Consider the following 27,258-nt stretch of genomic DNA (forward strand, 5'->3'; position numbering starts at 1 on the left):
ACATACTCAGAATGACAGCTAAATCCAGAAAGGCCAGTGGGCTTTTGATGAGCTCCTTTCCTTTTCTCCATGTGCTTCCTTATAGGGAATAGCTTAGTAGCAATGGTTTCCTGTAGGTAATGGGTCCTAGCCCGGAGACAAGCGGAACAAGAACAGACATCAGATTAGTGGTTTTTTTTTTTTAAACTTCCCACTATTTTTTTTCCTTTTAACTTTTGGTTTTGACATCATATCGGACTTACTAAAAAGTTGCAAGAAAAGTACAAAGGACCCTCATAAAATCACAGTCCCCAAACGTTAGCATTGGCTTTATTTTTCTCTCTTTCTCTACACATACACACACAATCTTTTGCCTGAATCATTTTAATAAGTTACAGGTACCATGCCCTTCTACTCCTAAATACTTTACTCTGAATTTCCTAAGAACGAGGGCATGCTTTTATATAACTCCAGGCCAATAATCAAGATCAGGACATTTACATTGGTTTAATACTACTACCTAATCTACAGACCTATTCAGATTTCACCAGTTGTGTCAATAATGACCTCTTAAAAAAGATCATGATTGCATTTGGTTGTCGTGTCTCGTCCATCTCCTTTAATCTGGAATAGTTCTTTAGTCTGTCTTTGTTTTTCATAAAATTACATTTCTTTAAAGAGTACAGACCAGTTGTTTTGCAGAATAGCCCATAATTTGGGTTTGACGTTGCCTCCTGCTTCAATCCAGATTATACTCCTTTGGTAGAAAAACCACAGAAGTGACTCCAAGTTCTCAGTGCATCACATCCAAGGCTGCCGACTAGTCTCGTTACTCACGACGTTAACCCTTCATTATTTGATTTAGGTGCTGTGAACCAGGTTTCTCCACCGTAAGGATACTGTTTTACCCCTAAGCGTGTGGTGGGGAGCTACTTTGAGACTAAATATCCCATTCTCCTCAAGTTTTCACCAGCTGGTCTCAGCATCTGTTGATGATTCTTGCTCACCTCAACTGTTCCTGTGATGGTTGTCAAATGGTGATTTCTCTAGTTCCATTATTCCTTGTATGTTTGTTAGCTGACTGTCTACTTGTAAGTCAGAGCTTTCCCCTTTTTAGATTTATATCCTAAGGATTCATAGACCCTTGTTTTATTCAATGGATTATAATCCTTTATGTTAGTATTTATTCTCATGTTCATGTTGTTCTGTATTTGGCCAGTAGAACCCCTGCCAGCTGGTCCTGTGTCCATTTGACCTGTCCCTGTCGTTCTTTAAGACCATCACAATCAGAGGCAGCCCTTTCCGGCTGGGTTGAGCCTTTTTCTATATTCCTTGACTTCCTGATGGATACTCAGTCAATTTCTCTGTCTGGTTGCAAAACTCCTGCCTCCCCCCAGTCTCCCCGTTTCTCCCCACCTTCATCACTAACTCCCTTGTGAAACCAGATTTTACCGCAAGGGGACTTGACTAGTAACTGATGGGGCTTTAGCGTGCCCGTCTTCAAACACAGGACTGTGTAATTTCGACATGGAACACAGGACAAGAGTCAACCTCCAACACAGGAGTCCAGGAGCAGGCAGGCGCCAGCAGTGGGTGGACACACCATCCTAACTGTGTTTGCTTTTCTCCTGTGCAAACCAGATGACGGTTGCGAAGGCTTTGCCTTTTGCTTCTCTGTTGCTCTTTTCCACTCCAAAGAGAAAGCAAATTCTGATTCTGCTCCATAATAAAGGGCCCCAGACAACTGAGTTCTCACCTTTAAGCCAGATGTTGTCAAAGTGAGGGGGGAGAGAAAGAGACAGACTGCCCGTTTTGAATTCGGTTTTACTTCAGAAGAGCATATATTTTTTTCCCCATGTCCGTGTGTCACGCTGGACCTGGAGTATTTCCTTTTTGCACCTGGAGATGGGAGACCTCCTCGCTAAAAGCAAGATGTGGTGTGGCAGGGACACATGAAAAGAGAAACAGATCAGGTTTGATGTTAGGAATCATCATAGAAACAAGACTCACTGTAGACACAGGCGGGCAGGGGTTGGGTGTAAATGCATTAGTCCCCACCCTTTTCGTCAGCGGTCACTCAACCTTGGACGTTGGAGCCTATCTCACTGAGAGAAGGAATGTCGCTGGGGAAGGAAAACACAGCGTGGTGAGAGAGGGCAGGACCTCTAACCAGGAAGAGGCTGCCTCCACTGGGCTGGGTAGAGAGAGGCACAGAGCGTGGCCCTGGGTACGGGACCAGGTCTGTAGGAACCCCAGAGGGTGCACCCTAAAGGGAGGCGGTGGGGGGGACTGTAAACTTGACTTGAAAGGGGAGAGTCATCAAAACACCTTTTATAACTACATGGCTTTGAAGAAAAATACAGATCCTGTGGTTTTCCAGGGAAAGGGGTGGGTGGTGAAAGCCACAGATGACATGTCGGTTCTCCTAGAAACAGGGAAGCAGAGTCTCTGGAGTTGGGCTCTTAAATCTCAGCAGTAATCTCACTTCCGGGCACGTTGCTTGTGTGGCCACAGCGCCAGCAGCAGAGGGTGGGGACAGCCAGCCAGCCTGGCGAGGGTGCCTCAGGGTCAGGATGACCTTGATCAGCCTCAGAGACGCTGGGAAAGCCAGGTGTCGCTCAAGACAAGCCTCTTTCGTTCTTTCTTCTTTCCAGAAGAAAACCTTCCCTACCTACGACTCTGGAACCCACCTGCCTGACATTTTTCAGTAATTCACATCTCACGATTGCTTCAATTACATCATTAAGACCTGTAATCTGCTCCTCTCTCAAACACTCCAAAGCCCTTTTTTTCTTTTCTTTGACTTTTTTTCTTGCCTCCTATCCTCCTGACTTTTTAAAAACAGATTCCAAGATAAACAAAGGTACTGCAAGCATGGAAACGCCAGATTTTGAGGGCGCAAGTGGGGAGGGGAGGGGCTGATGGTGGGGAGGAAGCGCACAGGGGGCTCTTGAACCTGTTATCCAGCTGATATATAAATTATTTGCAGCAAATGGACATAAGTGGGGAGCAGAGGCTGGAAACAAAATCCTGGGCTTGGAAAATGGGGTAATTTCATTGAGAGTGCATTGAAAAAGGAAAAGGTTGTACACATATCGCTGGCTAAGCCACCAGTGATTTCTCTCTCTGTGGAATTCTTGTTGCACTTGGGGTGCGCGTCTTTCAGTTGGCGCCGCAGTTGATAGAAATATACCATTTGGCCCTTATTCTGGAAACAAGTATTACTTGGTATTGTTAATGCTCTTGTTTGTATGTGTGTGTACGTCATGACAGCTAGATTCTTTCTTTCTTAGGTGCAAAGCTTCCGTCTTTTTTTTAAAGCATGCTGTATCTAGACAAAGCTGAGTAATAAGTATATGCTTATTATGAATATTAACTCATATAATCTCCAACAATGCTATGTGGTAGATGCGTCATTATCCCCATTTAAAGATGAAATAGCTGAGGCCCAAAGTTACACGGCAGAGCTGGGACCTGACCCAAATAATCCAGGCAATCTCCCCATCTCAAATCTGTAATCACATCTGCAAAGACTTTCTTTCTTGATCACACGAGGTAACAGTCACAAGTTCCAGAGATTAGAATGTGGATGTTGGATATCTTTATGTATGTGTGTGTGGGTGGGGGGGTGTAAATCTAGTTTCCTCTAACCAACCAACTAGTCTATACTTCTTAAGAGGCACCAGTAATTTTCTCTGTGGTTAAAGGCTTATGAAGTAGCATCCTGGGAAATTCATGCATGATTGAAAGGAAGGAGAGAGAACAGAGGAAGCAGTGACACAGCTGACGATGAGCGACCCCTCTCTCTCCCTAGTACATGCATCTCATGGAGACAAAGGGACTAGGGCTTTAGATTCTGTCACTGGCTTGTCTTCTTAAGGGTTGTAGCTGTTAGAGATGGAAGATGACTTAAAGTTTCTTCCATACTAATGTTTAGGATTTTCAGAAAAGACCAGAACAGTGTGGTCAGTTTTACATGAAGAGAAGGTTTTATTCAGAGGACAATCATGAGGGGAAAATGCAACTTGGGAGAGGCCAGGGGACAGAGGGCAGGTGGGAAATGAAAGAAGCAAAGACATGAGTCCATCTGCCACCAGCAAGCCCGAAGGGGCGTGTCCTTGAACTGCCAGAGAGTGGAGTCCATGGATCATAGCCAGGATGGGACCCGTGGTGGGAAAAGCAAAACAGAAGCAGTTTAGTCCAAGTAAAGGTTGTGATGATCCCTCCAGCTCTAATCTCCTCAGGTCTGTAACATGGAACGTAGAGATCAGCTGCCGTATCCTGACATCTTTTAATGCTGAGTAGCTAATCCCCTGGCGCGGGAACCTCTCCACTCTCTTACACCATCTGCTGCTGCACGTGGGCTGCACCCCGGTTAAGCCCACGTCCCCTGTGGAAGGCAATGGAAGAGAAAACGCACAGGTCCTTTTCAGTCCCACCTTTCTCTCCCTAACATTCGTCAACCTGTTTTTTCCTCATTTGCAAAGTGGAGATGGCATAACTCCCAGGGCTGGGGAAAGGTCTGGCACAAGAGACAAGTGTGAATAAATGTTTGAGAACTCCGAATCTGTGATTTTAGATACGTGAAGGTATTCCGGGTAACCAGTGTCCTCCCTGAATCGCGTTATCCTTTTGCCAAAAATTGTAACTCTACTAACTTTGAGTGTATCTAGGAAAGAAAAAGCAAACTTAACTCCTATTAAAATGTCATTCAGCCTCCCCGGCCCAGTCCAGGCCGAGAGCGCCCGCCTGCTGCTTCCACTCTCCGCGCAAGCGCCCGAAGCTCGGCCGGAGAGCGGCAGAGCCGCCGGCGGGGCCGGGAGAGGAGCGGGCGCCGCTGGCCGGGAAGGTGCTGGAGGCCACGGTCCGCGTGTTGAAGGTGCAGCTCCCCGCGTTATCTTAAGGAGCTCCCAGTCCCCGAGAGCATTACCAGGATCGCCCGGCTCACAGTTTCAGAATGGCTTTGATTATTGCCTTTCCTCCGTGTACTTGCACTACCTTGCGGTTCGTCCATTCCTCCCAAAGAAAAAGCAGCAGAAGGATAACTTGATTAATCTTAAAATACAAAAGGAAAATCCCAAAGTGGTGAATGAAATAACCATTGAAGATTTGTGTCTTACTAAAGCAGCTAATTGTAGGTGTTGGCGTTCTAAGACGTTTCCTGCCTGTGATGGTTCACACGATAAACACAACAAATTGGAGATAATGTGCGTCCACTAATACTGAGTATAATAGTATAATAAGTATAAGTATACTTATACTTATTATATATTACTAGTAATATATAATAGTAATATATAATAGTAATATATATATAATAGTAATATATTACTATTATACTTATTAATAAGTATAATAGTAATGAATTAGGATGGAATTCAATTCTGTGCTGTAAAATCTTATAACAGTATTTTTCCATTCTTTGTTTATAGAAGATCTTTCAAATGGTAGTCTTAAGTATCGCTACTGGTTGAATAATTATTTCTGCCAATTTATTTTACACTACTGTTTATATTTGACACTTTGTATATTCAGTCATTTATATAGAATTAAATCGTGCAACACTTTCACTCTGATTTCAAAGAATTAATGTATCTTCCTACAATAAAACGAACACTTTTTATTTTTAAAATAAAATAAAATAAAATGTCCTTCACTCTGTTCTCTCCTTTTTATGCCTTTTTTTCCAGATGATAACAAAAAGTAATCCAGATGGGGTGCAGGTGCTGTAAAATGCTACAAAGGTAACATTGAACAAAATGTCCCATCCGAATGGAGGAATTTGTGATTACTATGCAAGCACTTTAAACACCCTGCATGGGTTCAATGCATTCACCAAGCTTGGGGCATGACCACCATTGCCAGGAAATTAAGAGTTTGGAACCACTTTAATGTCATTTAAAAGAACACGAGGCCTGGATTTTTAAACATTTTTTGCGCAATGCTCAGAGTGTGTTGGGAACGCTGTCTTTCTCTGAGGCTGAATTTGGTTTGGATTGAATTTACATTTCTCCAGAGAGCTTCAATGCAAAGAAAAGTTTGAGTTTTTGAAGATGCCTGAAATGGCATCACTGAAAACACCCCAGTCACATATGTGCTTTTAATTTTGTCCAGATTCTATTTCATAAAAATTTGGGCAACATAAATATAATTCTGTATAAAATAAAGGGGAAAAATTAACTGATGATTTTGCTTCCTTGACAAAACTCTCTTTATTATGTTAGTTCTGTTCCGTATCTGTATCTATCTATATATAGATCTATATATAGATAGATATAGGTATATAGACACACACACACCTACATACATATATAAGTTTTATTCCACTATAATTATAATCTGATGTTAGGCTCTATTCAAAAAAATATTTATTGTAAGTATCTTTCCTGCTAGTCCAGACTTCATATTTTAATTACTACATAATATTCCATTGAGGGGTTGAACCATCAGTTCTGAACCAGTTATTTTCCTGTTGTTGGATATTTGTTTTATTTATTTACATTTTTTGTTTGTTTTTCAATTTCATGACCCACTTTGTTCTGTAACTTCTTCCTGCCCTTTTTTGAATCTCTTCTTAAGATCTATTTCCAGTTGGTAGAACATTTTTATACCAACTATATATATTTAATGAGGCACACATATAGACTTAAAAGAGTAATCATGGAAATTTATAGGAATTGTAGAAAACAGCAGAGCCTGTAGTAGATATATTAATAATGAAAGTTATTAATAAAGTTAATACTTAACCCGACTGGTCTCCCTTCTTCTCACCCCAGCTATCTCTTGGATCCAGTTCAAGTGCCCTCCCCTGGTTATGTCAACGAAGTAAACAGCTGCAAGTTAGATGAAGACGATGCCGTTAAGTTAAAAGGCAAACAGAGCCGCGAAGTGCTGGTACACAAGGATGACCCTCCGAGCGAGAGCTCCAAGAGGACCACGAGCAGGTACCAAACGGCTGCTCTGCAGGAGCCCTGCGGGCCGCCCCAAGGACCGCTTCTCCCGGGGGACACGGCCGGGGGACCCTGCGCTGAGAAGACTGGCGGGGCCGTCAATGGCCTCGGCCCCGCTGCTGCCCTGCAGCTCGCTGGCGATCCCGGGTGCCCCCAGGGGGACAGGGGCTCCTGGGCCAGTGCCACAAACAAGGGTCACACGACTCGGCCCTTCCTTGGAGGAGGAAGTGCCAGGCAACCGGACTGCGTGCTGCTGGCTTCAGGAGAGACCCGTGTCATCGGAAACGGCGACTCCAGCGCGTCTTGCGCGGCAGGGCATCCCGCCTGGGAAATCCCAGACCACGTCCTCCAGATACCCGCCCCCGATTACCCTCAGCTGTGGGGCTCAGCCGACGACGACGACGCAGATCACGTTGATCGCGAAGAAAAGGACTGCCTTTTCAAGAGCCACACAGAGGAGGAGCCCGGGCAGGGCGCTCCCCCCGGGGCGGGGGAGCGTGGTTTGAATATGCCCTTCTCGGTGAAGAGAAGCTGGGATTCGTTAAACGAGGCCGTAGCAACTGAAGTTCTAAGTGTATACTTTAAAGAAGAGGATCCTGCACAGGACGTACCTGTGGTCGATTCGAGAAACGGGTGGGAGGAGACCCAGGGCTCCCCTGGAGATGCGAGTGGGGAGACGGCGGATGAGGACGCAGAGGTGGCCGAAGCCCTGGCCGCTTTAGAGGCAGCTACTGCGGGAGAAGATGTGGACGAGGCAGAGTAGGGGAGCGGCTTTGCGCCGGCAAGGAAGCCAGCGTTGCGCTGGGCGTATGGGGCTGGGTTTGCTCCTTAGACACAGAGCTGATGACCGCAGCGCAGATGGGTGCAGCCTTACCGGTGGTTGACACCCAGCAGCTGTTCTGATGGCTGTGAGCGCCTGGGCCACACCGCTTGTTAAACATGGAGAGTACCACCGTCTAGATGGGCTAAAACTCGAGACACGAGAATAAAAGTCAGAGTGGGCCACAGTGCTCGTGTCCACAGCGCATGCAGACATTAAACAGCCTGCTCGGCACCCCGCATGACTCCCCCAGAACATCTGGTGCAGATGTCCCTGAGGATGCGCTGACGTCCCAGCGCTTAATCCCAAGGGCTTAAGGTTCACAGAACATTCTGTTTGACTCTAAATTCTCTATCTTGCTTTTGAGAGCCAAACGTTATACCCAACCCGAGAAAGGTAACTACCCCCACTTAAAGTGCCTAATGTATGGTTTACCTGCAGGGACAATCACCCAGGGAACTAATAACTAACCACTTGTTGGACCGGGGGTGAAGCTCAGCAGCTTCCAGGGTGGAGCACGAGCCGCCCGTAAACACATGGTTAGTCATTAGCTGTGATATCAGGACACCTTGACCTTAATTTTTTTACATTATTACTTTTTAATCTCCTGTGGGATTGGGAAGTCTGGTCAAAATAATTATTTAAACTGCTTGTGTCAAATTCAGGTTTTCATGAGATTTGGAACAGCAAAGAGATAGATGGAGTGTTTTGTGCCATGTTAATGTCTGATTGTGATTAAAATATAGCAACATATGTGTCTGTGTGTCTTAACTCAAAAGTGCTTCTAATTTTCCCAGACTGAGCATTAGTGACCCTTGATGTTTCTTTCCATTTAAACAGCTAGACTATTAAATTACAGATGAAGAGGAGACTAGGTTGGTTTGCCAAGAATGGCTTTGACTCTCTGTCCCTGTAGTTCAAACTCTTGACACCATGATTACCTGTGCGGATCTGACCTTTAGGATGAATAGCCCTCTCTGGGTTTCAGCCTTCTAATTTATAAACAAGGACAGCTATTAGACATGGCTTGATGGAGAATTTAGAGGATGGTCAAGAGTATTTAGAAAAATACCAACATGGAGGGTGCTTTATTATGGTGTTTCATAGCACAGGCTCTGAAATCTGACCTTAGTTGGATTTCCAGCTTTGCATGTGACCTTGGGCAAGGAATGTATCCCTTCTATTTGCCCATTAATTAAGTGAGAATAATAATATGTATTTCTAGAGATTGTCATAATGTCATCGCTCCATTTTGGTAATTATTTAACATAAACATGATTTCTGAACCTAACAGACAGACATTTCCCTGGGTTTGCTTGATGGCAAGCCACCTCTACATACAAGGTCACTCAGAGCTTTTAAAGGCTAAACTGTTGGCATCGCTAATTGCATTGTTGGTTTACTGTTCTGTTTAGTACACCAGATGCTTAATATTTCAAAGTGGTTCCTTCAACAATTTCCTAAGTGTACCTGTTGGGATAAGGTCCAGCTGCATGTGATAAATGTCTTATAAAAATAGAGATTTATTTACCTTTTATGTAAAAGAAGTCTGGAGGTAGCAGTCCAGGCTGGTAGAGGATGCCATGGTATCAGCGACTTACGTTCCTTCTATCATTTGGCTTCCGTCTCAAGGTTACTGCGTGGTCCACAATGGCTGCTGGAGCTCCAGTCACTCATTCGCTTTCCATGCAGGAAAAAGAATAACAGGTCAGAAGATCTCACTCCCTCTCTATTAAGGACCTTCTAGAAGTGTAATTCAACCTTTCCACTTGTTTCTCATTGGTCAACATCTGGTTACTTGGTCACATCCAGCTGCCAGAAAGGCTAGGAAGACTTACCTTTCTAGCTATGAGCATGGCTTTCCCAACTAAATTCAGGATTCAGTTATGGAGAAGGGGGAGAATGGACGTTGAGTTATGAGATGGTCTGCTTACAATCTGCCACACCAGGTCCTCAAAACACAAAAGCCCGGGATAGAGCTGATTTGAAAGAGATTGAAAGATATTTACAGTTAGTGTGACACAGGAGGAGTCTGAACCTTTGGTCCAAGGAGGACTGGACAGCTACAGCCTTCCCAGCTTCCCATGGGTATCTCCAAAACAGAAGGATGAAAGAAGAAAAATCGGACAAGGAAAGGGGAAAGTGAGGTATTCCTGCAGACAAGTCTCTTTCCCTGGCACAGAAACACACTTCTGCATTTACATGTTTACCTAATTTTACATTTTAGGACGGCTACAGAGAGTTCACCATGATTAAAAACTCTCGACTTTTAAAGATTCTTTATATATATTTAGAAAATTCTTTATATAAAGAATATAAAGATTCTTTATATGTGAATAACTGCTTCAAAAAGGTTAACAGAATTTCATGTGTTTTGTTAAAAGCAGCCCTGGCCCCAATATCCAGGCTCCACTAAAGGACATCAGGGCAAATGTCAGAATCTTTAGGTTGAGAAGAAATTCCAGATTTTAGCTTTTTCCCCACAGCTTGTCTAGCAGCTGAGAATCCTGCTCTGTGCAATGTCTTCTTTCTGCAACCTGGTCCCACCCCTTATCAAAAGTGGTGCTGCTGGTAGTGCTGCTTTTCAAACATTCTGGACAGTCTGACAGCATAGATGCACTCTGAATGTAAGGCACTGGCTGTGATTAGAAGTGGACATCACAATCCAGAAAGGAGGAGATATATGTATACGTATAGCTGATTCATTTTGCTGTACCGTGTAAACTAACACAATATTGTACACCAACTATACTCCAATTAAATAGATATAGAGAGAGAGAGAGAGATAGATAGATATTAAGAAGTGGACATCACAGTCTCCTTGATCTTAGCAAACTGCATTGCATGGCTATTTACCATGTTAAATCTTGATTTTGATATAAGATTATTTCTATATCACATGTAGTTTTCTTGAGCTAGGAAGTTACATTTCACTTTTTACTGATAGTTGAACTATCATATAAATATGACATTAGACGTTTTTCCCTGGTTTCCAAGGCACATGGTAGCATATTGTTATAACTGTCAAAGCAGATCTGCAAGGGATTAAAGAGGCTTTCAGGTTCTTAGCACACACCCATTTGTCCATGTTCAGTAACTTTTAGCCAGTCACCATTTTCCTCTTTCTGTCTTCCTCTGCCCTGACCCTAAGGGCAAGATTATCTCTTCTCTTCTTCTTTTTTTCTTTAAATTGAGGTGTAGTTGATGTACAGTATTATATAAGTTTCATTTGTACAGCATAGTGATTTTTAAAGGTTATACTCCATTTGTAGTTATTATAAGATATTGGCTGTATTCCCTGTGTTGTGCATTACCTCCTTGTAGCTTATTTATTTCATACGTAGTAGTCTGTATCTCTTGATCCCCAAGGGCTACCTTGCCCGCCTGTCCCCCACCCATTCTCATCTTAACTCTTCATCAGCATCTCCCAGCAGGAGGCCTTAGGAAGACGGAAGGAAGCACCAGATGCAAGTACATGAGTACAGATCTGACTTCCTTAGTTTTGTCCTCTGTGTGCAGTCACAGGAATGTGGCCTCTGCTCTTGAACTTGGACTTTATTCTTCATCAAGGGGACTCCTATTTGTACAATGAGTCTTTCGATGAAAATGTGGAAATTCTTGCTTTCTGTTTATTTTTTCTTCTAGAGTAAACCTCATTCCTTTTAAAACGTGCTATTTTAGAGCTGGTGATAATTAAACAGAGACAAGCTGACATTTATTTTTCACGGTAAACGCTTTCTCTGTTAACTTACAGAAATAAGTTGCTCATTTATTTATGTACTAAATTTATAAGTTCCTCCAATGTATTAGGTTATAGTAGACATATAACAGGCTGACTTTTGAAGCACTCTCAGCCACTCTAAGAAACAACATGCTGGGCAAATCTATTAAATATGCTTGGAGTTGACCATTAGCAATTTTTTTTTCAACTAAAGTGACTATAATAAACAAGCACCTTTTGCCTGGATCTAGGATGGTGTGCGGCACAGGTGAGACTCAGTACATTATTTGTTAAATGAAAGACTAAAAGCTTTTCACATGTAGTGGAGGAGACATCATGCAGCTGGTTAAGATTCCGAATGCTAACTGTGAGATTGGAATATGTTGTGATAAAGGTATAAATGCAGGGCTGTGGAAGCACAGTCTAGATGAATACGAGAGAAAAGAAATTACATGTATTAGTCACGCGTTTCACTCCGGCGGCCCTGCTCCATTTGAATAAGGAGGCTGCCTGGTGGTCTGTGGTAAGATGGGCACAGAGTGGAATTGAGTAGCCCGTGGAGGTTTGGTCTCCATCACGAGGTCATGTTACCCCAAGGAGCTTACTCCCAAACTGAGACAACAACCTTAAGAAAACCAATGTTTGGGGCCAAGCAGTGGGAAACTTGGCTCACCACATTTTTCAGTCATCTTGAACTCAATCTTTCAAATCCTGGAGGGGAAAGAAGGAAAGGGTGTGTATTTGTGACATGAGACTCAGATGTCACTTTTCTCTTGGTGCCTCATGGTAGAAAAATACATGGGGGTTGGCTCCACGATTAACCCCTGCAGCCATGCGTGGCGACCTCCAGGTCTTCGGAGATTCTGACCACACAGCATGGGCCGGGCACTCACACTCGTGCCCCTCTTCAACCCTAATCAACCTGGGGTGGAATCAGCCTGTGCCTCTTGTATGACCTTGGGTTTAAGTTTCTTAACTTTCCTGAGCCTGAGTTTCCTCAACTGTAAAATGGGGATCCTTCCTACATCCCAAGTGGAAGGCAGACATTCTCAAATTTCAGGGTGCTTGTTTTATAAAAGCAGGTTTCTGGGTCTCAGCTCTTAGAGGCTTGGATTCAGCAGGTCTTGGGTGGGGCCCCAGCATTTGCATAGTTGTTGTGGGTGCTTCTCCAGCCACAGTTGGAGAAACTCTGAGACTAGAGCAGGACTTGCCACACCTTTCTGATCTTGCACCAGTTATCAGTAACAAATGTCACACTCCTACCCCTAATAGAAGTATGTTTACAAATAAATGTACCGGTCCTCTTGTACTATGTCATATACTTTGTAGAGCAGTATTAACATAACAGATATCTATCCGGGTTTTAATATTTTCTTCCCATACCCCTGGGTTATGTGAAACCTACTTTGAAAACCACCGATTTAGAAGCTCAGATGAACTATCTATAAAAGCACTCTAAATAGACAAAACCAGACTAAGATTTTCGACAAGATACATGGCCTATATATGCATGTGAGCCATACACTTAGAATACAAGCAAACGTGAAAATACCTCCCCAATACCACTCATCGCTACCGTTCACCCTCATCTCACACTTTGAGCTTGATTTTTTACGAGACTTCTGTATTTTCGGCTTTTAAGCATTTTGGAATAGTTAATACAAAACAAGGGTAAACTATGACCCAGAGAGCAGAAGGTAGACAAAGAATTTTACTCATTTCCCTTATCAAATCTACACATTCCCAATTCACATAAGTGAGACAGTTGGAGGACAGGCTGATTAGAGTATTTGTTTAGTGGGGCTCTTGCTGTTTTGAAAACAAAGCCATAAAGTTTTCTCTTGACATCCGTTACCAACCTTAGAAGAAAATCCCACAAAAATAATTTCATTTCCAGGTTCTACTCATCCTTTTTCATTCTCCAAAGTAGCTCCAAAGCTATCAAGATTGGTACATATCAACTTCGGTCCTCGTATAAACAAGGGAAGATTTTTACAGGCCAAGGAGAGTTGCTGGTCTCTTCTCATGAACTAATGTGCTCTCCCTGTCTTAAATGTTCATGCCTAGAACAGAATCAAAAGTTTTGAATTACCCATTTATGAAGCCATGTGATCATAGGCTCTAAGATTTTCATGATGTCAGCCATTGTCCAGGAGACAAACCAAGAACTGTACAGTATTTAAATTAAAAGTTCATAGAGATGGACTTCCCTGGTGGCTCAGTGGTTAAGAATCCACCTGCCAATGCAGGGGACACAGGTTCGAGCCCTGGTCTGGGAAGATCCCACATGCTATGGAGCAATTAAGCCCGTGCACCACAACTACTGAGCCTGCGTTCTAGAGCCCGTGAGCCACAACTACTGAAGCCCACACCCCTAGAGCCCATTCTCTGCAACAAGAGAAGCCACCACAATGAGAAGCCCGCACACCGCAACGAAGAGTAGCCCCCGCTCGCCACAGCTAGAGAAAGCCCGCATGCAGCAACGAAGACCCAATGCAGCCAGAAATAAATTAATTTTAAAAAAAGAAATAGACTAAAATTATTTTTTAAAATTTATAGAGAAAAATTTTATAACAAGAAAAACATATCTGCAGACACTTTCAAAATAATTTGCCAAACAATACAGTTATTGATATAGAAATTTTATTCAGTAATAACTAGTGAGAGACAGCAAGTTACTTTTTTTTGTTGTTTTTTGGGGGGTTTTTTTTTGCGGTACGCGGGCCTCTCACTGTTGTGGCCTCTCCTATTGCGGAGCACAGGCTCCGGACACACAGGCTCAGCGGCCATGGCTCACGGGCCCAGCCGCTCCGCGGCATGTGGGATCTTCCCGGACCGGGGCACGAACCCACATCCCCTGCATCAGCAGGCGGACTCTCAACCACTGCGCCACCAGGGAAGCCCTGTTTTTGTTTTTTTTTTATAGGTGCAAATATAGCTTAACTTTTTTTAAAACTACCATTTGTTAAGCATTTAGTACAGTTTCAGTTCTGCATAAGCATCATCTTCCTTAAGTCCCCCATGACCCTATAAGTTGTAGGTATGATTATCCCTATTTCACAGATGAGGAAATGGAGGCTCAAAAAGCTATCTAATTCATCCATGGTCACACAGACAGTCAGTGGCAGAATCTCAACTGAACTCAGTTTGAACAACAAGCTTCCTTTTAAGGAATAGGTAATACAGCCTCTCTGTGGAGACAGCCATGTTGCCATCAGAAAAAAGGAAGGGCTGAATCAAAATGTGGAATTTCTAAGAAAAAAAGCCTTTGGTCTCCATTATTGCAGGGAATTCAGCAATCACAACAATCAAGTGAATTCTGAGATCTGAAAGTTGGGGGAACTTTAAACCAAGGTGGTGGAGCTAAGAACAATCCAGGGCTTCCCTGGTGGTGCAGTGGTTGAGAGTCCGCCTGCCGATGCAGGGGACACGGGTTCGTGCCCCGGGCCGGGAGGATACCACATGCCGCGGAGCGGCTGGGCCCGTGAGCCATGGCCGCTGAGCCTGCGAGTCCGGAGCCTGTGCTCCGCAATGGGAGAGGCCACAGCAGTGAGAGGCCCGCGTACCGCCAAAAAAAAAAGAAATCCAATATTGGAAAAGTAAACTTACATGTATTGTCAATTGGGAAAGAAAGGTTTTTGGTTTTTGTTTTGTTTTTTTCTTTTTCTGGTTCTGAGGAAGATTTTCATAAAGAATTGAAACGTTAGTCAAGGCCTTATCTGTAAAATCTCTGAGATGGTCTCCGACCAATGATATTTGCGTTTTTACAATGATCACATGAACGGCCAGTGCAAAGGATCTTGAAATTCCTTTCCTCAGTATTGTCACCTGTAAAATGGAAGTGGTGGCTATGCCTCCCCCGAGCTGTAATGCAACTTACAGGAGATACAGAATATAAAGTGCTTAGCGCATACCCAGCACCGGGTAAATAATAAACGTTAGATGTGATCCTATCACCCAGTGAAGGTCATCTCACACTGGACCATTTTTTTATGAGTAGCATTGACACTTCCTTTTAATAACTAAATGTTGATTTCTATGACCACCAAAGCTTTCTGCACCACTTCTAATCGTGTTGAATTATTTCTAAACTAGGTAAGTCCTTTTCTACCCACATTATTAACAATCATCTCAAGGTAAACATGCATCTTGGGGCACTTCAAATTTAATATTTTGTATTTTCATCATTATTATTTTTGTATTCTCATTATTATTATTATTATTATTGTATTCTCATCGTTATTATTTATTTTCCTCATTTAACCATTGGAGGATACACAGTAATTTATGCCTAGTCACAATTCTGTCATGCTATGTCTGAAATGAATATTTGAGGCATTAAAACTAACCTATTTCTTTAATCCTCCCTTGCCACAAATACATTTTTATTAAATAAAATGCATTTTTAATGCAAGATAGAAATCTTGGGTTTGGTAGGGTTGGTTAGTTATTTCAGAGGAATTGTTTTGTTAGGTGTTTTTTTTATTTGGCCAACATGAAGATATTCATCCATAATCAAACCCAGAAATTTTGTAATTTAGGTTTCATGTTATGATTCCAAGAGCATTTTCTCTATCATTTCTCAGTTAGAATGACTTGCAAATAAAAAGAAGTCAAGTTCTTTTTAAGACTATACCACATTCATGTCTTATCCTAAGAGTGATAAGATAAAATGAGAGCCTGTACCTGCAGAGAAAGAACACACCCCTTGTCTTGTAGATCCGGCTCCATTTAACATTGGAGCAATGAGATCATCCTCTCACTTAAGGTATTTGACCTGGTTCCAGAAGAATCTCAGGCCCAGACAGAATCTTAGAAGTTGCCTCTTCTACCTGATCCCTCCTACTCTCCAATCGCCCCCATCCCCACACTGGATCCATCTTCAATGTGAAGCAATTTTAATGTGGCAAAAACATCAAGAACCCACACTCAAATGGCCAAATACTCATCACTCTATCATTTATTTCACTGAAGAGGGGCTGAGTTTGGCAACTCCAAGGCAGCTCATTGAGTCAGCGCTGGCTGTGTCCGGCCCCATACTACATGCACTACCTGCCCACGCTCTTATAATCCTGACGGCCTCCCTAAAAGGCACGTATTATCTTCAGTCTAGTCTATTATCTTCAGTTAGCAGATTGGGATCTGAAAACATTAAGGTCACAGATGGCCAGTCATCTGAATGCCAAAGTTGTGCTCTGACAGGAGCTACAGTCTCAAGCCCTATGGCAAATCGAGGAAAGACGATGGAATGGAGGTTATCCTAAGGCAACGAAGTCCGGAGAGGGATTGCAAGAGCATTTCAGAGCAGATGCCACACCAGGGCCGGGGCCCCTGGCAATGGATCTGAGGCAGCGCTGGGCAGCCTCAGCTGTAGGGCTGGATGTCTGATACTCCTTGTGTATCTACTTTTCTGAGAGTAATTGCACCGACTGTGGGGTTTTGTGATTGTTGTCAGAAGTGATAGAAACTCAACCCAAAGGCGGTAAGACAAAAGAGGGATGTCCTTGGAATGTTCATAAAGCTCAGAAGGGCAGCTGGGCCTCAGGGTCAAATGAATCTAGGCCTTGACAACAAACCAGGACTGCCTCTCTTCCCTCTGCATGTTCCCTTCCTTTCTTCAGACCAGCTTCCTCGGCACGGCCTCGGTCACATCCAGCTGCAGTCAGGGCAGCGGGGCGCTTGGCTGGGTTCTAAGAGGGAGAAGAGTTCTCCAAAGGAGGGGGCATCATCCCAGAAGGGAGAGGCACTGGGCTGATGGAGTTTCAGCTGCCCCCTGCACACACTACCTCTTCATCCTCAACTCTTTTTTCTATCTCTGTGCTTCTGCCTCCCCAAAATTTGGACTCTCCTCTACTCTGTGGTTCTTCCACGAGGCTTCTGAACTCTTACTGTGGTTCAGCAAAAGGTGTCCTGGCTCAGCTCCACACTTGGACAGAGCTGTGTGTGCTAGGCCTCTTCACAAGCCACCTTGATCAGCTGTGGTGGGACAGATACACACAGACCCTTTACCAAGCTACCAAGCTTGGCTGCTGACGATGACAGTGCACTCCATCAGGGTTGCCATGGAGACCACGGCAGGCACCATGACTTTGCCTGCATTTTCCTAGTCCTTAAAAGTCCTGAGAGATAGGTCATTTTACAGCTGAGGAAATTGCATCTCAGAAGGTAAGGTAAGGGACTTCCCTGGTGGTCCAGTGGCCTAAGACTCCGCGCTCCCAATGCAGGCGGCCCGGGGTTCGATCCCAGGTCAGGGAACTAGATCCCCACATGCCGCAACTAAGAGTGTGCATTCTGCAACTAAAGATCCCGCATGCTGCAACAAAGATCCTGAAAGCCTCAACTAAGACCCAGTGCAGCCAAATAAATTTTTTTTAAAAAGAGGGTAACATAATTTCCCCAACATTGCACAGGCAGTGAGTGTCAGAGCCATGACTCAGAGCCAACAACAAAGGCGGGGGCCACTGCTCTGAGACCGCACTGCTTCTCACAGCCACACCACTTCCATGGCAGGATTCAGGGCATGGAGGTCTCCTCCAAATTAGAACTCAGTTATTTCTACCAGCATCCACACGTGCAGGGAAATAAGTTCCCAGGTGAGAAACTGGGATTTCCTATGAGAAAGACAATAGAGACCAGCTAGTAGGGTCAGAAAATGAGTTAGGAAAAATCCAAACTTCAATTTTTACTCCCATAAAATAGCTGATGATAATCTTTCATTTTTAAAGGTAGACTTTTGTTTCTTTATTCATTCATCGTGAAATCATGCCTACGTACTTTCTGAGCGCCCGGCCCTGAAAGACACACCACCACCAATAAATGGCCCAGGAGCTAAGCTTCCTGCACTTCTCGCATTCGGCCGGCAGAGGGGGCAAGTGCCAGCTCTGTGCGAGGCGGACAACCGCCCGCCTGGGCAGCAGCTGAAGCGGGTGGGCAGCGACACCAGCTGGGCGGCCACAGAATGCCGGGGACAGAGTCCCAGGTGCCCCTTCGGGTGTTTGGAGCTACCATGAGGGATCTCCAGGAAGATCTGAGAACAGTCCTGAAGAATGGTCCTGGGAGGATGAGGAATGAACAAAGGAAGCCCTGGATAGAACCTGCCCTGCAGACAAAAGGGTTCAGAGGATTTAAGAACTGGTAAGGACCTCGGGTGAAAAATGGAGTCTCCTTTGACCACAGCCAAGCCCTGAATGGTGGGACCCCACTTCCAAAGCACCAACATCCTGCTGTCCTCAGTGGGAGGGAAGGAAGTGTTCCTCCACACTTCCATTATATCAGATCATCAGGGTGGAGGAAAGCTTGATATCTGGATTTGAAAAGGAAGTGCAGGAGCATACAAGGCCATGGACTGTCAATCCCCTTGACAAGTTCATCCTGGACCTGCCGGTGGAAAGCTGAATCCTAGGGAGGATCTTAGAGAGGATATCAAAAGGCTGATTGAGGGCTTCCCTAGGGCTTCCCTGGTAGCGCAGTGGTTGAGAGTCCGCCTGCCGATGCAGGGGACACGGGTTCGTGCCCCGGTCCGGGAAGATCCCACATGCCACGGAGTGGCTGGGCCCGTGAGCCGTGGCCGCTGAGACTGGGCGTAACAGTGAAAGGCCCGCGTACCGCAAAAAAAAAAAAAAAAAAAAAAGGCTGATTGATTAAGAACAAAACCTGTAACCCCAAATGACCCCTTTCTACTATAAAATGAGATTTGGGGGAATTCCTAACATCCTCCCTGGTGCATATATTCTGGGTTTCCTGGTTTTCAAGAGCTGAAAATTGTAAAATCAGCTTTTCCACTTCCTTAGCATAAGCTGTTATTGATCATCTTGTTTTCAAGGCAAACACACACACACACACACACACACACACACACATAGAGGAAAATTCAAACTCAGAATCCAATGAGGCACCCCAAAGAGTGAAGTTTGCTGTATATAAATTTTTTTTTACTGTTTTAATTATTGTTTATCAAATTAGAATTTGGCAGTAAACATCACTTTTCATAAAGACATTACTTATATATTAACAAATCAATCAATTCATTCAGTCTGGTAGCTTTGTAAGAATCCATGACTTCAGTTTTTCTAGCTCAGCTTCGCTTAACTCTTGGTAAACACTTGAGAAACTATGAAACTTTGTGCTCACTCCTAGAGATTTTAACACTGAGTTTGTCTCTTCACCCCAAGAATGAAGAACTAACTCATCTGCGGTACCATGACACTGAAATAATTCAGGAAAGACACCATCACTTTTCTGAAGAGGTTGGTAAACAGCAGATGTCTTATTCAGAAAACTAGAAAGAGCAAGTACTCCTGCCACATCTTGATGATTTCTGTATGCTAAACGCATTGCCACACACCCTCCCATAGAAAATCCTCCTACTGATACTCTGTTCTTCTTGATACCACTTTTTACTTCACCGTCAATCAAATCTGTAAGCACCTGACACATTACGTCAATTGATTCAAGGTGCTCTGGGTAGTCATTAGATATTTTAAATCTGTCAAACCATACATTGGAGAGTCCTCCTTTCAAAGAAGTATATGGCCTGGGAGGAGCTGTTAGATAACTTTTATGTGTTGGAATGTTAAATCTTGATTTAAAACTTGCTTGATCCACGTTCTCAATCCTTGTCCAGAATCACCTGAGCTGTGCAGGAAGATCAGAGGGGCGCTGTGCCTCACATACGGCAACCCATGCGGCGAGGCAGGCGCCCTGAACCCGACAGAGCCGCGTGACTGCCGCCACGACCCTGCTGCATATAAATTTTGAGAAATTTAACCAGGACATGAAGGAAAGATGGAATGCAGATGATGACAAATGACCCTGTGTTAAAACTGAATCACACAAGCACGCCCAAGGTGTGGGGAAAAAAGGCGCTGACCTAAGTAAATTTGGCAAACAGGCTTCTGGCTGGATTCTCTAAGGCTCACAACTAGAAGAATAAGTACACAGCATACTGCTCTAGTTGGAAACCTATTTCTCACAGGGGTATGTGTTCAAACTACTTTACATGTATGCTAGGGCTGAGACATTGTATAAAAATATTATAGATTGTAAGAGCCAGGTTTCTTTACTGTTGGAGAAAAGTCACAAAGAAGGAAAGTGGGAAGGTTAGAGGGAACCCTGTGGAGCTAAACTGGGGTCAGAGGCAGCAGTCATGACTCATGCTTTTGTTCTAAAGATAGTTACATAAATAAAGATGTGTGTATATGAATGGGTTAGTAGTGTGTGTGTGTGTGTGTGTGTGTGTGTGTATATGTGTGCCCAGAAGCAGTAACACCCCAGTATCAATGAGCACACCTAGTGCTCTGATCTCTATTTCTAAACACCATTCTCCAATAAAAGGAACCGGGGCTCCTTGATTAGTTAGTGGTGGATTCCAAGGCTAAGACAAGGAAAACAACATGAGAAGATGAGCCTGGAGCCTCTCGTGGTTCTAGAAAGTAAGAAAGGGCAAAAGGGATAAAGAGGAAGGGAGAAAGAAATAAAGAGAAGGAGCCATGTCGAAAGGACACAGGCACCAACCTGAAAGAGCCCCTCCCACAGTAAAAACAGCTGCAGGCAAGACCCACCAATGGATGGTGTAGTGGGTTGAACTGTGTCCCCTAAAAAAGTATGTTGAAGTCCTAACCCCAGGTTCCTGTGAAGGTGATCGTATTTGGAATTAGGGTCTTTGCAAATGTGATCAAGTTAAGATGAAGTCATCCTAGATTACAGTGGGTCCTATATCCAATGACTAGTGTCCCCATGAGAAGACGAGAGGACAGAGGCCCACACCCAGGGAAGACGGTCACGTGAAGACGGAGGCAGACAATTGGAGGGAAGCAGCTACACAGCATGGAACGCCGGGACTGCCAGCAACCACCAGGAGGCAGGAGGGAGCATGGGACAGGTTCTCCCTTGGGACTCAGAAGGAACCAACCCTGCAGACACCTTGATTTCAGACTTGTGGCCTCCTGAACTGTGAAAGAATAAATTTCTATCGTCTTAGGCCACCCAGTTTGTTTTTTACAGGAGCCCAAAGAAAATAATACAGGTGGTAAAATTAAAGGGTGAAGCAGAAATAGGGTATGTGCCTAATCTCAAAATATCTCCCCTCAAATACTTATTAATTACAAAGGGAAAAATAGTGACTTTACCAAAATGAAAGCTGGTGGCCACCACCTCGACTAAATGGTGGAGGTTGACATCGCTAGCGATACACACCGACATCATGGCCTCCCCCACCAGCCCCCGATACGGAGCAATGGGAAGGGCGTCCTTTGCCTAATGCAAACCCTCAGTCTAGTCAGGAGAAACAGCTGGCACACTGAGATTGAAGGGCACTCTACAACATGACTGACCAGTACATGCTATAACACGCCAAGATCATGAAAAATAAGAAAAGACGGGGGGAAATCACAGGTCACAGGAGATTCAGGAGGCCGAAACTAAATGCAGTGGGAAATCTGGAACAGAACAAGGATGGTAGTGGGATAATTGGTGAGACCGGAATAATGCTGTGACTTAATTCGTAGTATTATGCTGATGTTAATTTCTTAGTTGTTTTTTAATAAATTTATTTATTTATTTTCATTTTTGGTTTTGTTGTGTCTTTGTTGCTGCATGCAGGCTATCTCTAGTTGCGGTGAGCAGTGGCTTCTTTCGTTGCGGAGCATGGGCTCTAGGCGCACAGGCTTCAGTAGTTGTGGCACGCAGGCTCAGTCGTTGTGGTGCACAGGCTTAGTTGCTCCGCGGCATGTGGGATTTTCCTGGACCAGGGCTCGAACCCTGGTTCGAATCCCCTGCATTGGCAGGCAGATTCTTAACCACTTCGCCACCAGGGAAGCCCTAATTTCTTAGTTTTGATCATTGTTCTGCGGTTATGTAAGATGATACCATAAGGGAATGTGGGGTGAAGAGTATACAAGAACTCTTTGTACTGCTTTTGCAACTGTTCCTTACATCCAAAATTATCTCCAAATTTTAAAAATACTAATCGGGGGTGAGGATGGCATTACTATGGGGGGAAGGAGGAATCCAATGGGGAAAGTCAGCCAAATGATCACTTGACAATTCAGACGTTAAGAAATCAGGCACTGTGATATTAAGCTCGATAAATTATACCAACCACAATTGTACTTTCAGTACCCAAGGCACCAACAATTGGATCATTCAAAAACAACTCACTGTGTTTAACGTTTTTATTTTTAACTCTGCTTTGGTAGTACAAAAGTCATAGAAGTACAAACCAGACAGTTAAAAATACATTTGACACTCGGTGAAAAATTTCCTTTACAAATTTTTACATTGAGGTGGTAGCCAACTCATGTATGACATCAGAAGTTAGTCCCTCATTAGTGTTTTATACAGTAACTTTGTGTGGGTTTCCAAGCCTTCTAAAGGAGGAAAAACACAAAAGGCCTGTAAACATCTGTTGCTTTGGGAACACTTAAAGATTCTCATTAGGTAATATAAACCAGTAAAAAGCATACATGTTGAAAATACTGAATGCTTAACTTTTGGCATATTTGGAAGCCAGTCAGACAACAACTGCTCAAGTATTAGAAAATAGTTAAAACGTACTCTTGGTATAAATACAATTTAAATATTTTGAGTATCCTCTTGCCTGTTGTATTGCTATTAAAAAAAAAAAAGCGATCTGACCTGAATAAAATTATAAAATAATTAAAGCTGAAGAATATCTTACACTTTATCCCTCGCCATTCCGGGGGCATAATATTTTTAAGACAAAAAATGATTCCTCGTTATAAAACTAAAACTATTGGTCTAGACTGCACGCATACTATTTACACTAATACATACCCCCAAAATTCCTATATTGCTACTTTCTGGACCACCGGGAAATTTATTTCCATATTGCCTTCCTCGGGTCTACTGCGTGTATGCACGTACACATGTACAGCTTTTAATTAGTTGTCAGCAAAAATTCACATGAAATTGAACCTACCATTCATTTAAAAGGTTAGAAATTTTTAGTCTGGTGCCGGAAAAAGAATGGATACTTTAAAGTACATTTTCGGGCTTCCCTGGTGGCGCAGTGGTTGAGAGTCTGCCTGCGCGATGCAGGGGACACGGGTTCGTGCCCCGGTCCGGGAAGATCCCACGTGCCGCGGAGCGGCTGGGCCCGTGAGCCATGGCCGCTGAGCCTGCGCATCCGGAGCCTGTGCTCTGCAACGGAAGAGGCCACAATAGTAAGAGGCCTGCGTACCGCAAAAAAAAAAAAGAAGAAAAAAAAAAAAGTACATTTTCATGGGAATCACCTTTTGGGAGTCAAATGAGAATTGTGCTTTCTTTTTGAAATAAAGGAAGTGCCAAGGCACCCTACCAACATGGAGGCAGGTCTTGAAGATTTCCCTGTACCTGGACTCCCCAACCTCTTGGCCCAGACCTCCCATAAATGTACTACTACCTTCACCTCTGGGTTCTTTGAGGTGTTTTGTAAACTGTAAAGCTTTTTTTTTTTTTTTTTAAGTGGAGTATTCCACACCTACAGGGGAAAGTAACCCTCAAGAATCCTTTAAATAACAGACACTAGCTACAAGATGGAGAACAGGAAGAACACCAAGGAAAACATACCAGAGGAAGGTGTGGGTCCATCTTGCACCAGAAGTGGAGATTGTCTTGTTTTGTTTTAGCCTTGAGTTGTCAAAACAAGACTTTTTTTTTAGTGACTTTAAACCATTTCCCCCTTTATTCAATGGCTAAATAAGATTTGCTTAGCTTGAGTTAAAACAAACAAACAAAAAAACAACCAAAACTCTCAATATTTTATAAGTGACCTAGGAGTGGCATGCTGGTAGCAGGTCAGTGCTGATTTCTCGTCTCTGAATCCAAAGTCTAGCATCTGGTTCCCTCTGACTCCATGATCTCTTGGGGGGTCAACTGCCCAGGGTTAGACTATATCTTCAAGGAGGCTTCACCACCAAAGATTCATCTTTTATCTTTTGTAACAGTTAAACTGTAAGGGGATCGTCTTACAACCAGTAGCAAAATGAGATCTAAGGGTTGGGGGAACAGAAGCACAGGCACACAGACATGTGTGTACATACACACACACGCACACACAGACACACACACCCTGAGCATTAGCTCAGACTACACACATACAGTTCACAGACACACACACCCTGAGCATTAGCTCAGACTATACACATATAGTTCCACTGTACATAGTTAGCATACTGGAAAAATTGCAGTGTGTACACCAAGGCCACAGATGGGGGATTGGGAGGGGTGGTGGTTGGGAAGACAAAAACATGAGCTCTTTTCCTCCCAGGAAAGATAATAAATTTTTCATCAGACATTTTTAAACCAAAACTTGTTTCAAAGCAAACTGAATTCTGTATCCAGCATAGCAACAGTATTCCCTTTTAGCTTTCATCCACATGTCTGCAGACTCCACCATAGAAATTGTATAAAAGATAAAAAAATAATTCCCTAGGCAACTTTATATGTCATAAGTTTTCAGTCTCTTAGAACTCTTCAAATAAAGTCACTCCTGCAAGAGAAAATAACAAAGGTAAAGGTTGGCAAGCGTCATATCACATGTTAATCTGGCCTGAATATTTAAGAACACAGAGGAATTGTAATCCACCCTCACCCCGCCCCACCCGTCCCACTGCATTCCTTCCCCCACTACACATTTCTTCTTTGAAATCAGTCTAAGGAAATTTAAGCACGAAAATTTCCAAAGGACCTCTTTATTGAGGTTTTATAAACCAAGAAAGAACAGAACTTGAGAGCCACAGTAGGCTGACGGCATCAGTCTGGTTTAATACAAGTTTCTGGGGCGACTGGTGGGCATTCTCCCTGTGAGTCCTTTAGCACTTGTTCTCAGGAACCTGTTCCTTAACTCTTCAGCTACATTCTGTCCAGCAATGAGCAACAGGGTGAACGTGGTCAGTCACAAGGAAGCCTGTACGTGTCAGGTAATGTGACTTTCCCAGGCCACACCAAGTTGAGTTAACTCTGCATCTCCATTGAGCACAGGGTGCAGCTTGGCTGGGACTTCACTGGGCAAGTAAGAACACAATGACAAAATGCTCAGTCTTCAGTCTTCATTGTACCTTCGAAGGCTCTGTATTATATTTCTAAGTTCTTCTAACAAGTGGCCCATGTCAACATCTGTGTTTACATTACAAATGAAGCCCCCTATAAACCTGCAAAATAATTTTTTATTTTTCCAAGTTTTTTGTTTTTTGTTTTTTTACAGTGGTCTCATCTACGTGACCGTTATGTACCCCTTTACTTTCCTGTTTTGAAGGTCCAGGATAGGATTAAAATTCTACACTTGACTGTGTATATTGAAACATACGATGCAGGCAAACCTACACCAGGTTAAGGAACAAAACATTCTCTTGTCTCCCCAAATTGTGTTTCCTATAAATGCTAAACAAAAACAGAGATGAAACCAGCTTACAGAAATATGAAGAAACAGCAAAAAGTCAATAGGTTGTCTTCACTGAAGTATTACTTTGTACTTAGTTTATAGCTCATCCTTCACATGTAGCCTATTATCCATATTATCCTTTTCTGTCACTATGTCATTTATAATAATCATAGTGTGTGTGTGTGTGTGTGTGTGTGTGTGTGTGTGTGTGTGTATACGTGAAGGAGAGAGAGACAGAGAGGGATCTCCCAAACTAAATGGGTTGGGGAAAGGACCCTTACCCCCTTAGCTGAAAAGGAAATAAAGCATTGTCCTCTAAAACAGCAAGAACCAAATTCTTAATTATAAATGAATAAGTAATTCCCTGCTCTGCATTGCTACAACCGAGCATGGCTAAACTACAGATTTGTACAAGAAAACTGAACAAAGTCAAGTCTGGGAATACTGTCATTTGAGAGTCGATTCATGTGGAAGACACTAGCACGGAAAAAAGTAGAAAAGCCAGAGATGGAAAAATAGAAAAATTGTCCTAAGAAGAAAACAAAAAAAAAGCTAAAAGATAGGAGAGAATTTTCCCAGTAAAACTTCAAACTAGGCCATTATCTAGAAAAAAGGTGTTCAACTACTTTTATGTCTCCTCTTTTTATCAGCGGCTCCCTTAGACCTGGACTGTTTTGCATCAAGGAAAACAAGAAGGTCAAGAGCAAGGGATGTCAGAACGAAATGTTTCATCACAGTAAGAGTGTTCATTCCAACATAGTAGAACTTCCCATTTAGCGTTCTTTGCACAGGTTTGACCAACTTTAAGGAGTGGGCATGTAAGACCAAGGCTGGGCTGCGAAGGAGGGGTCTGGAGCCAGTGGCCTGTCCCCAGACGCAGACCCCTGTGACTAGCTGTTGAACCTTGGCCTCTCTGCAGCATCCCACGTAGGGCTGTTGGGGGTTCTACATAAGATGATATATGTACAATGCTTAATACAGGGCCAAGCAGTCAGTACCCTCCTAAAAGTTAGCTATCGTGACCATTAACAGCATCCCAGCACAGCGGCTCTCTTCCACAATAGCCTTCTGCAGCTGGTTAAAACTGCACTGCACACGATACCTTTGAAAGAGAATGTGAGAAATACAAAATGCTGCCTAAAAGTCTTCACTACTAATACCAGAAACAAGGCAGAAAAAAGGAAAGTTAACCTTTTCAGGCTCTATTGAAAACTACCGAGCACTGATTCACAGTTCTGGGCTCTCTGTCTTCACACACACTTAACAAAAGGGAAGCTTTGACCAGCACAGCAGCTCTCAATTTCCAGATAAATACCTGTCTTATCTGAGTGATAATCTAGAGGAAAGAAGATACCACATTTTGCACAGCTTGTAAATTTCCAACTGCAGCCTTATTTCTGGGACTGTG

The 27,258-nt window shown here is 43.4% G+C and overlaps 2 protein-coding genes and 2 pseudogenes across 4 annotated transcripts in view; 2 read left to right on the top strand and 2 right to left on the bottom strand.

The window, feature by feature from the left end:
- Window positions 1-5,219, top strand: part of LOC115865929 (CDGSH iron-sulfur domain-containing protein 2 pseudogene) — a 79,173-nt pseudogene extending 73,954 nt beyond the window's left edge.
- The window catches only part of C5H4orf19 (chromosome 5 C4orf19 homolog), an 82,500-nt gene extending 74,004 nt beyond the window's left edge, over window positions 1-8,496 (top strand). For all 3 annotated transcript variants that reach the window (XM_060299233.1, XM_060299235.1, XM_060299234.2), the window contains 2 exons: window positions 5,670-5,723; window positions 6,756-8,496. In XM_060299233.1, coding sequence (XP_060155216.1) covers window positions 5,692-5,723; window positions 6,756-7,692 — 969 coding nt within the window. In that variant the 5' untranslated portion in view covers window positions 5,670-5,691 and the 3' untranslated portion in view covers window positions 7,693-8,496. The remainder of the gene's footprint in view (window positions 1-5,669; window positions 5,724-6,755) is intronic.
- Window positions 8,497-19,498: 11,002 nt separating this feature from the next.
- On the bottom strand, window positions 19,499-20,223 carry LOC115865931 (lysophospholipase-like protein 1 pseudogene; annotated as a pseudogene).
- Window positions 20,224-24,073: 3,850 nt separating this feature from the next.
- RELL1 (RELT like 1) overlaps window positions 24,074-27,258 on the bottom strand; it is a 61,520-nt gene continuing 58,335 nt past the window's right edge. The window contains exon 7 of the mRNA XM_030881014.3: window positions 24,074-24,959. The gene's annotated coding sequence lies outside the window, so the exon portion shown is untranslated. The remainder of the gene's footprint in view (window positions 24,960-27,258) is intronic.

This window comes from Globicephala melas, chromosome 5, assembly GCF_963455315.2.
Source record: "Globicephala melas chromosome 5, mGloMel1.2, whole genome shotgun sequence".
Taxonomy (NCBI): Eukaryota; Metazoa; Chordata; class Mammalia; order Artiodactyla; family Delphinidae; genus Globicephala; species Globicephala melas.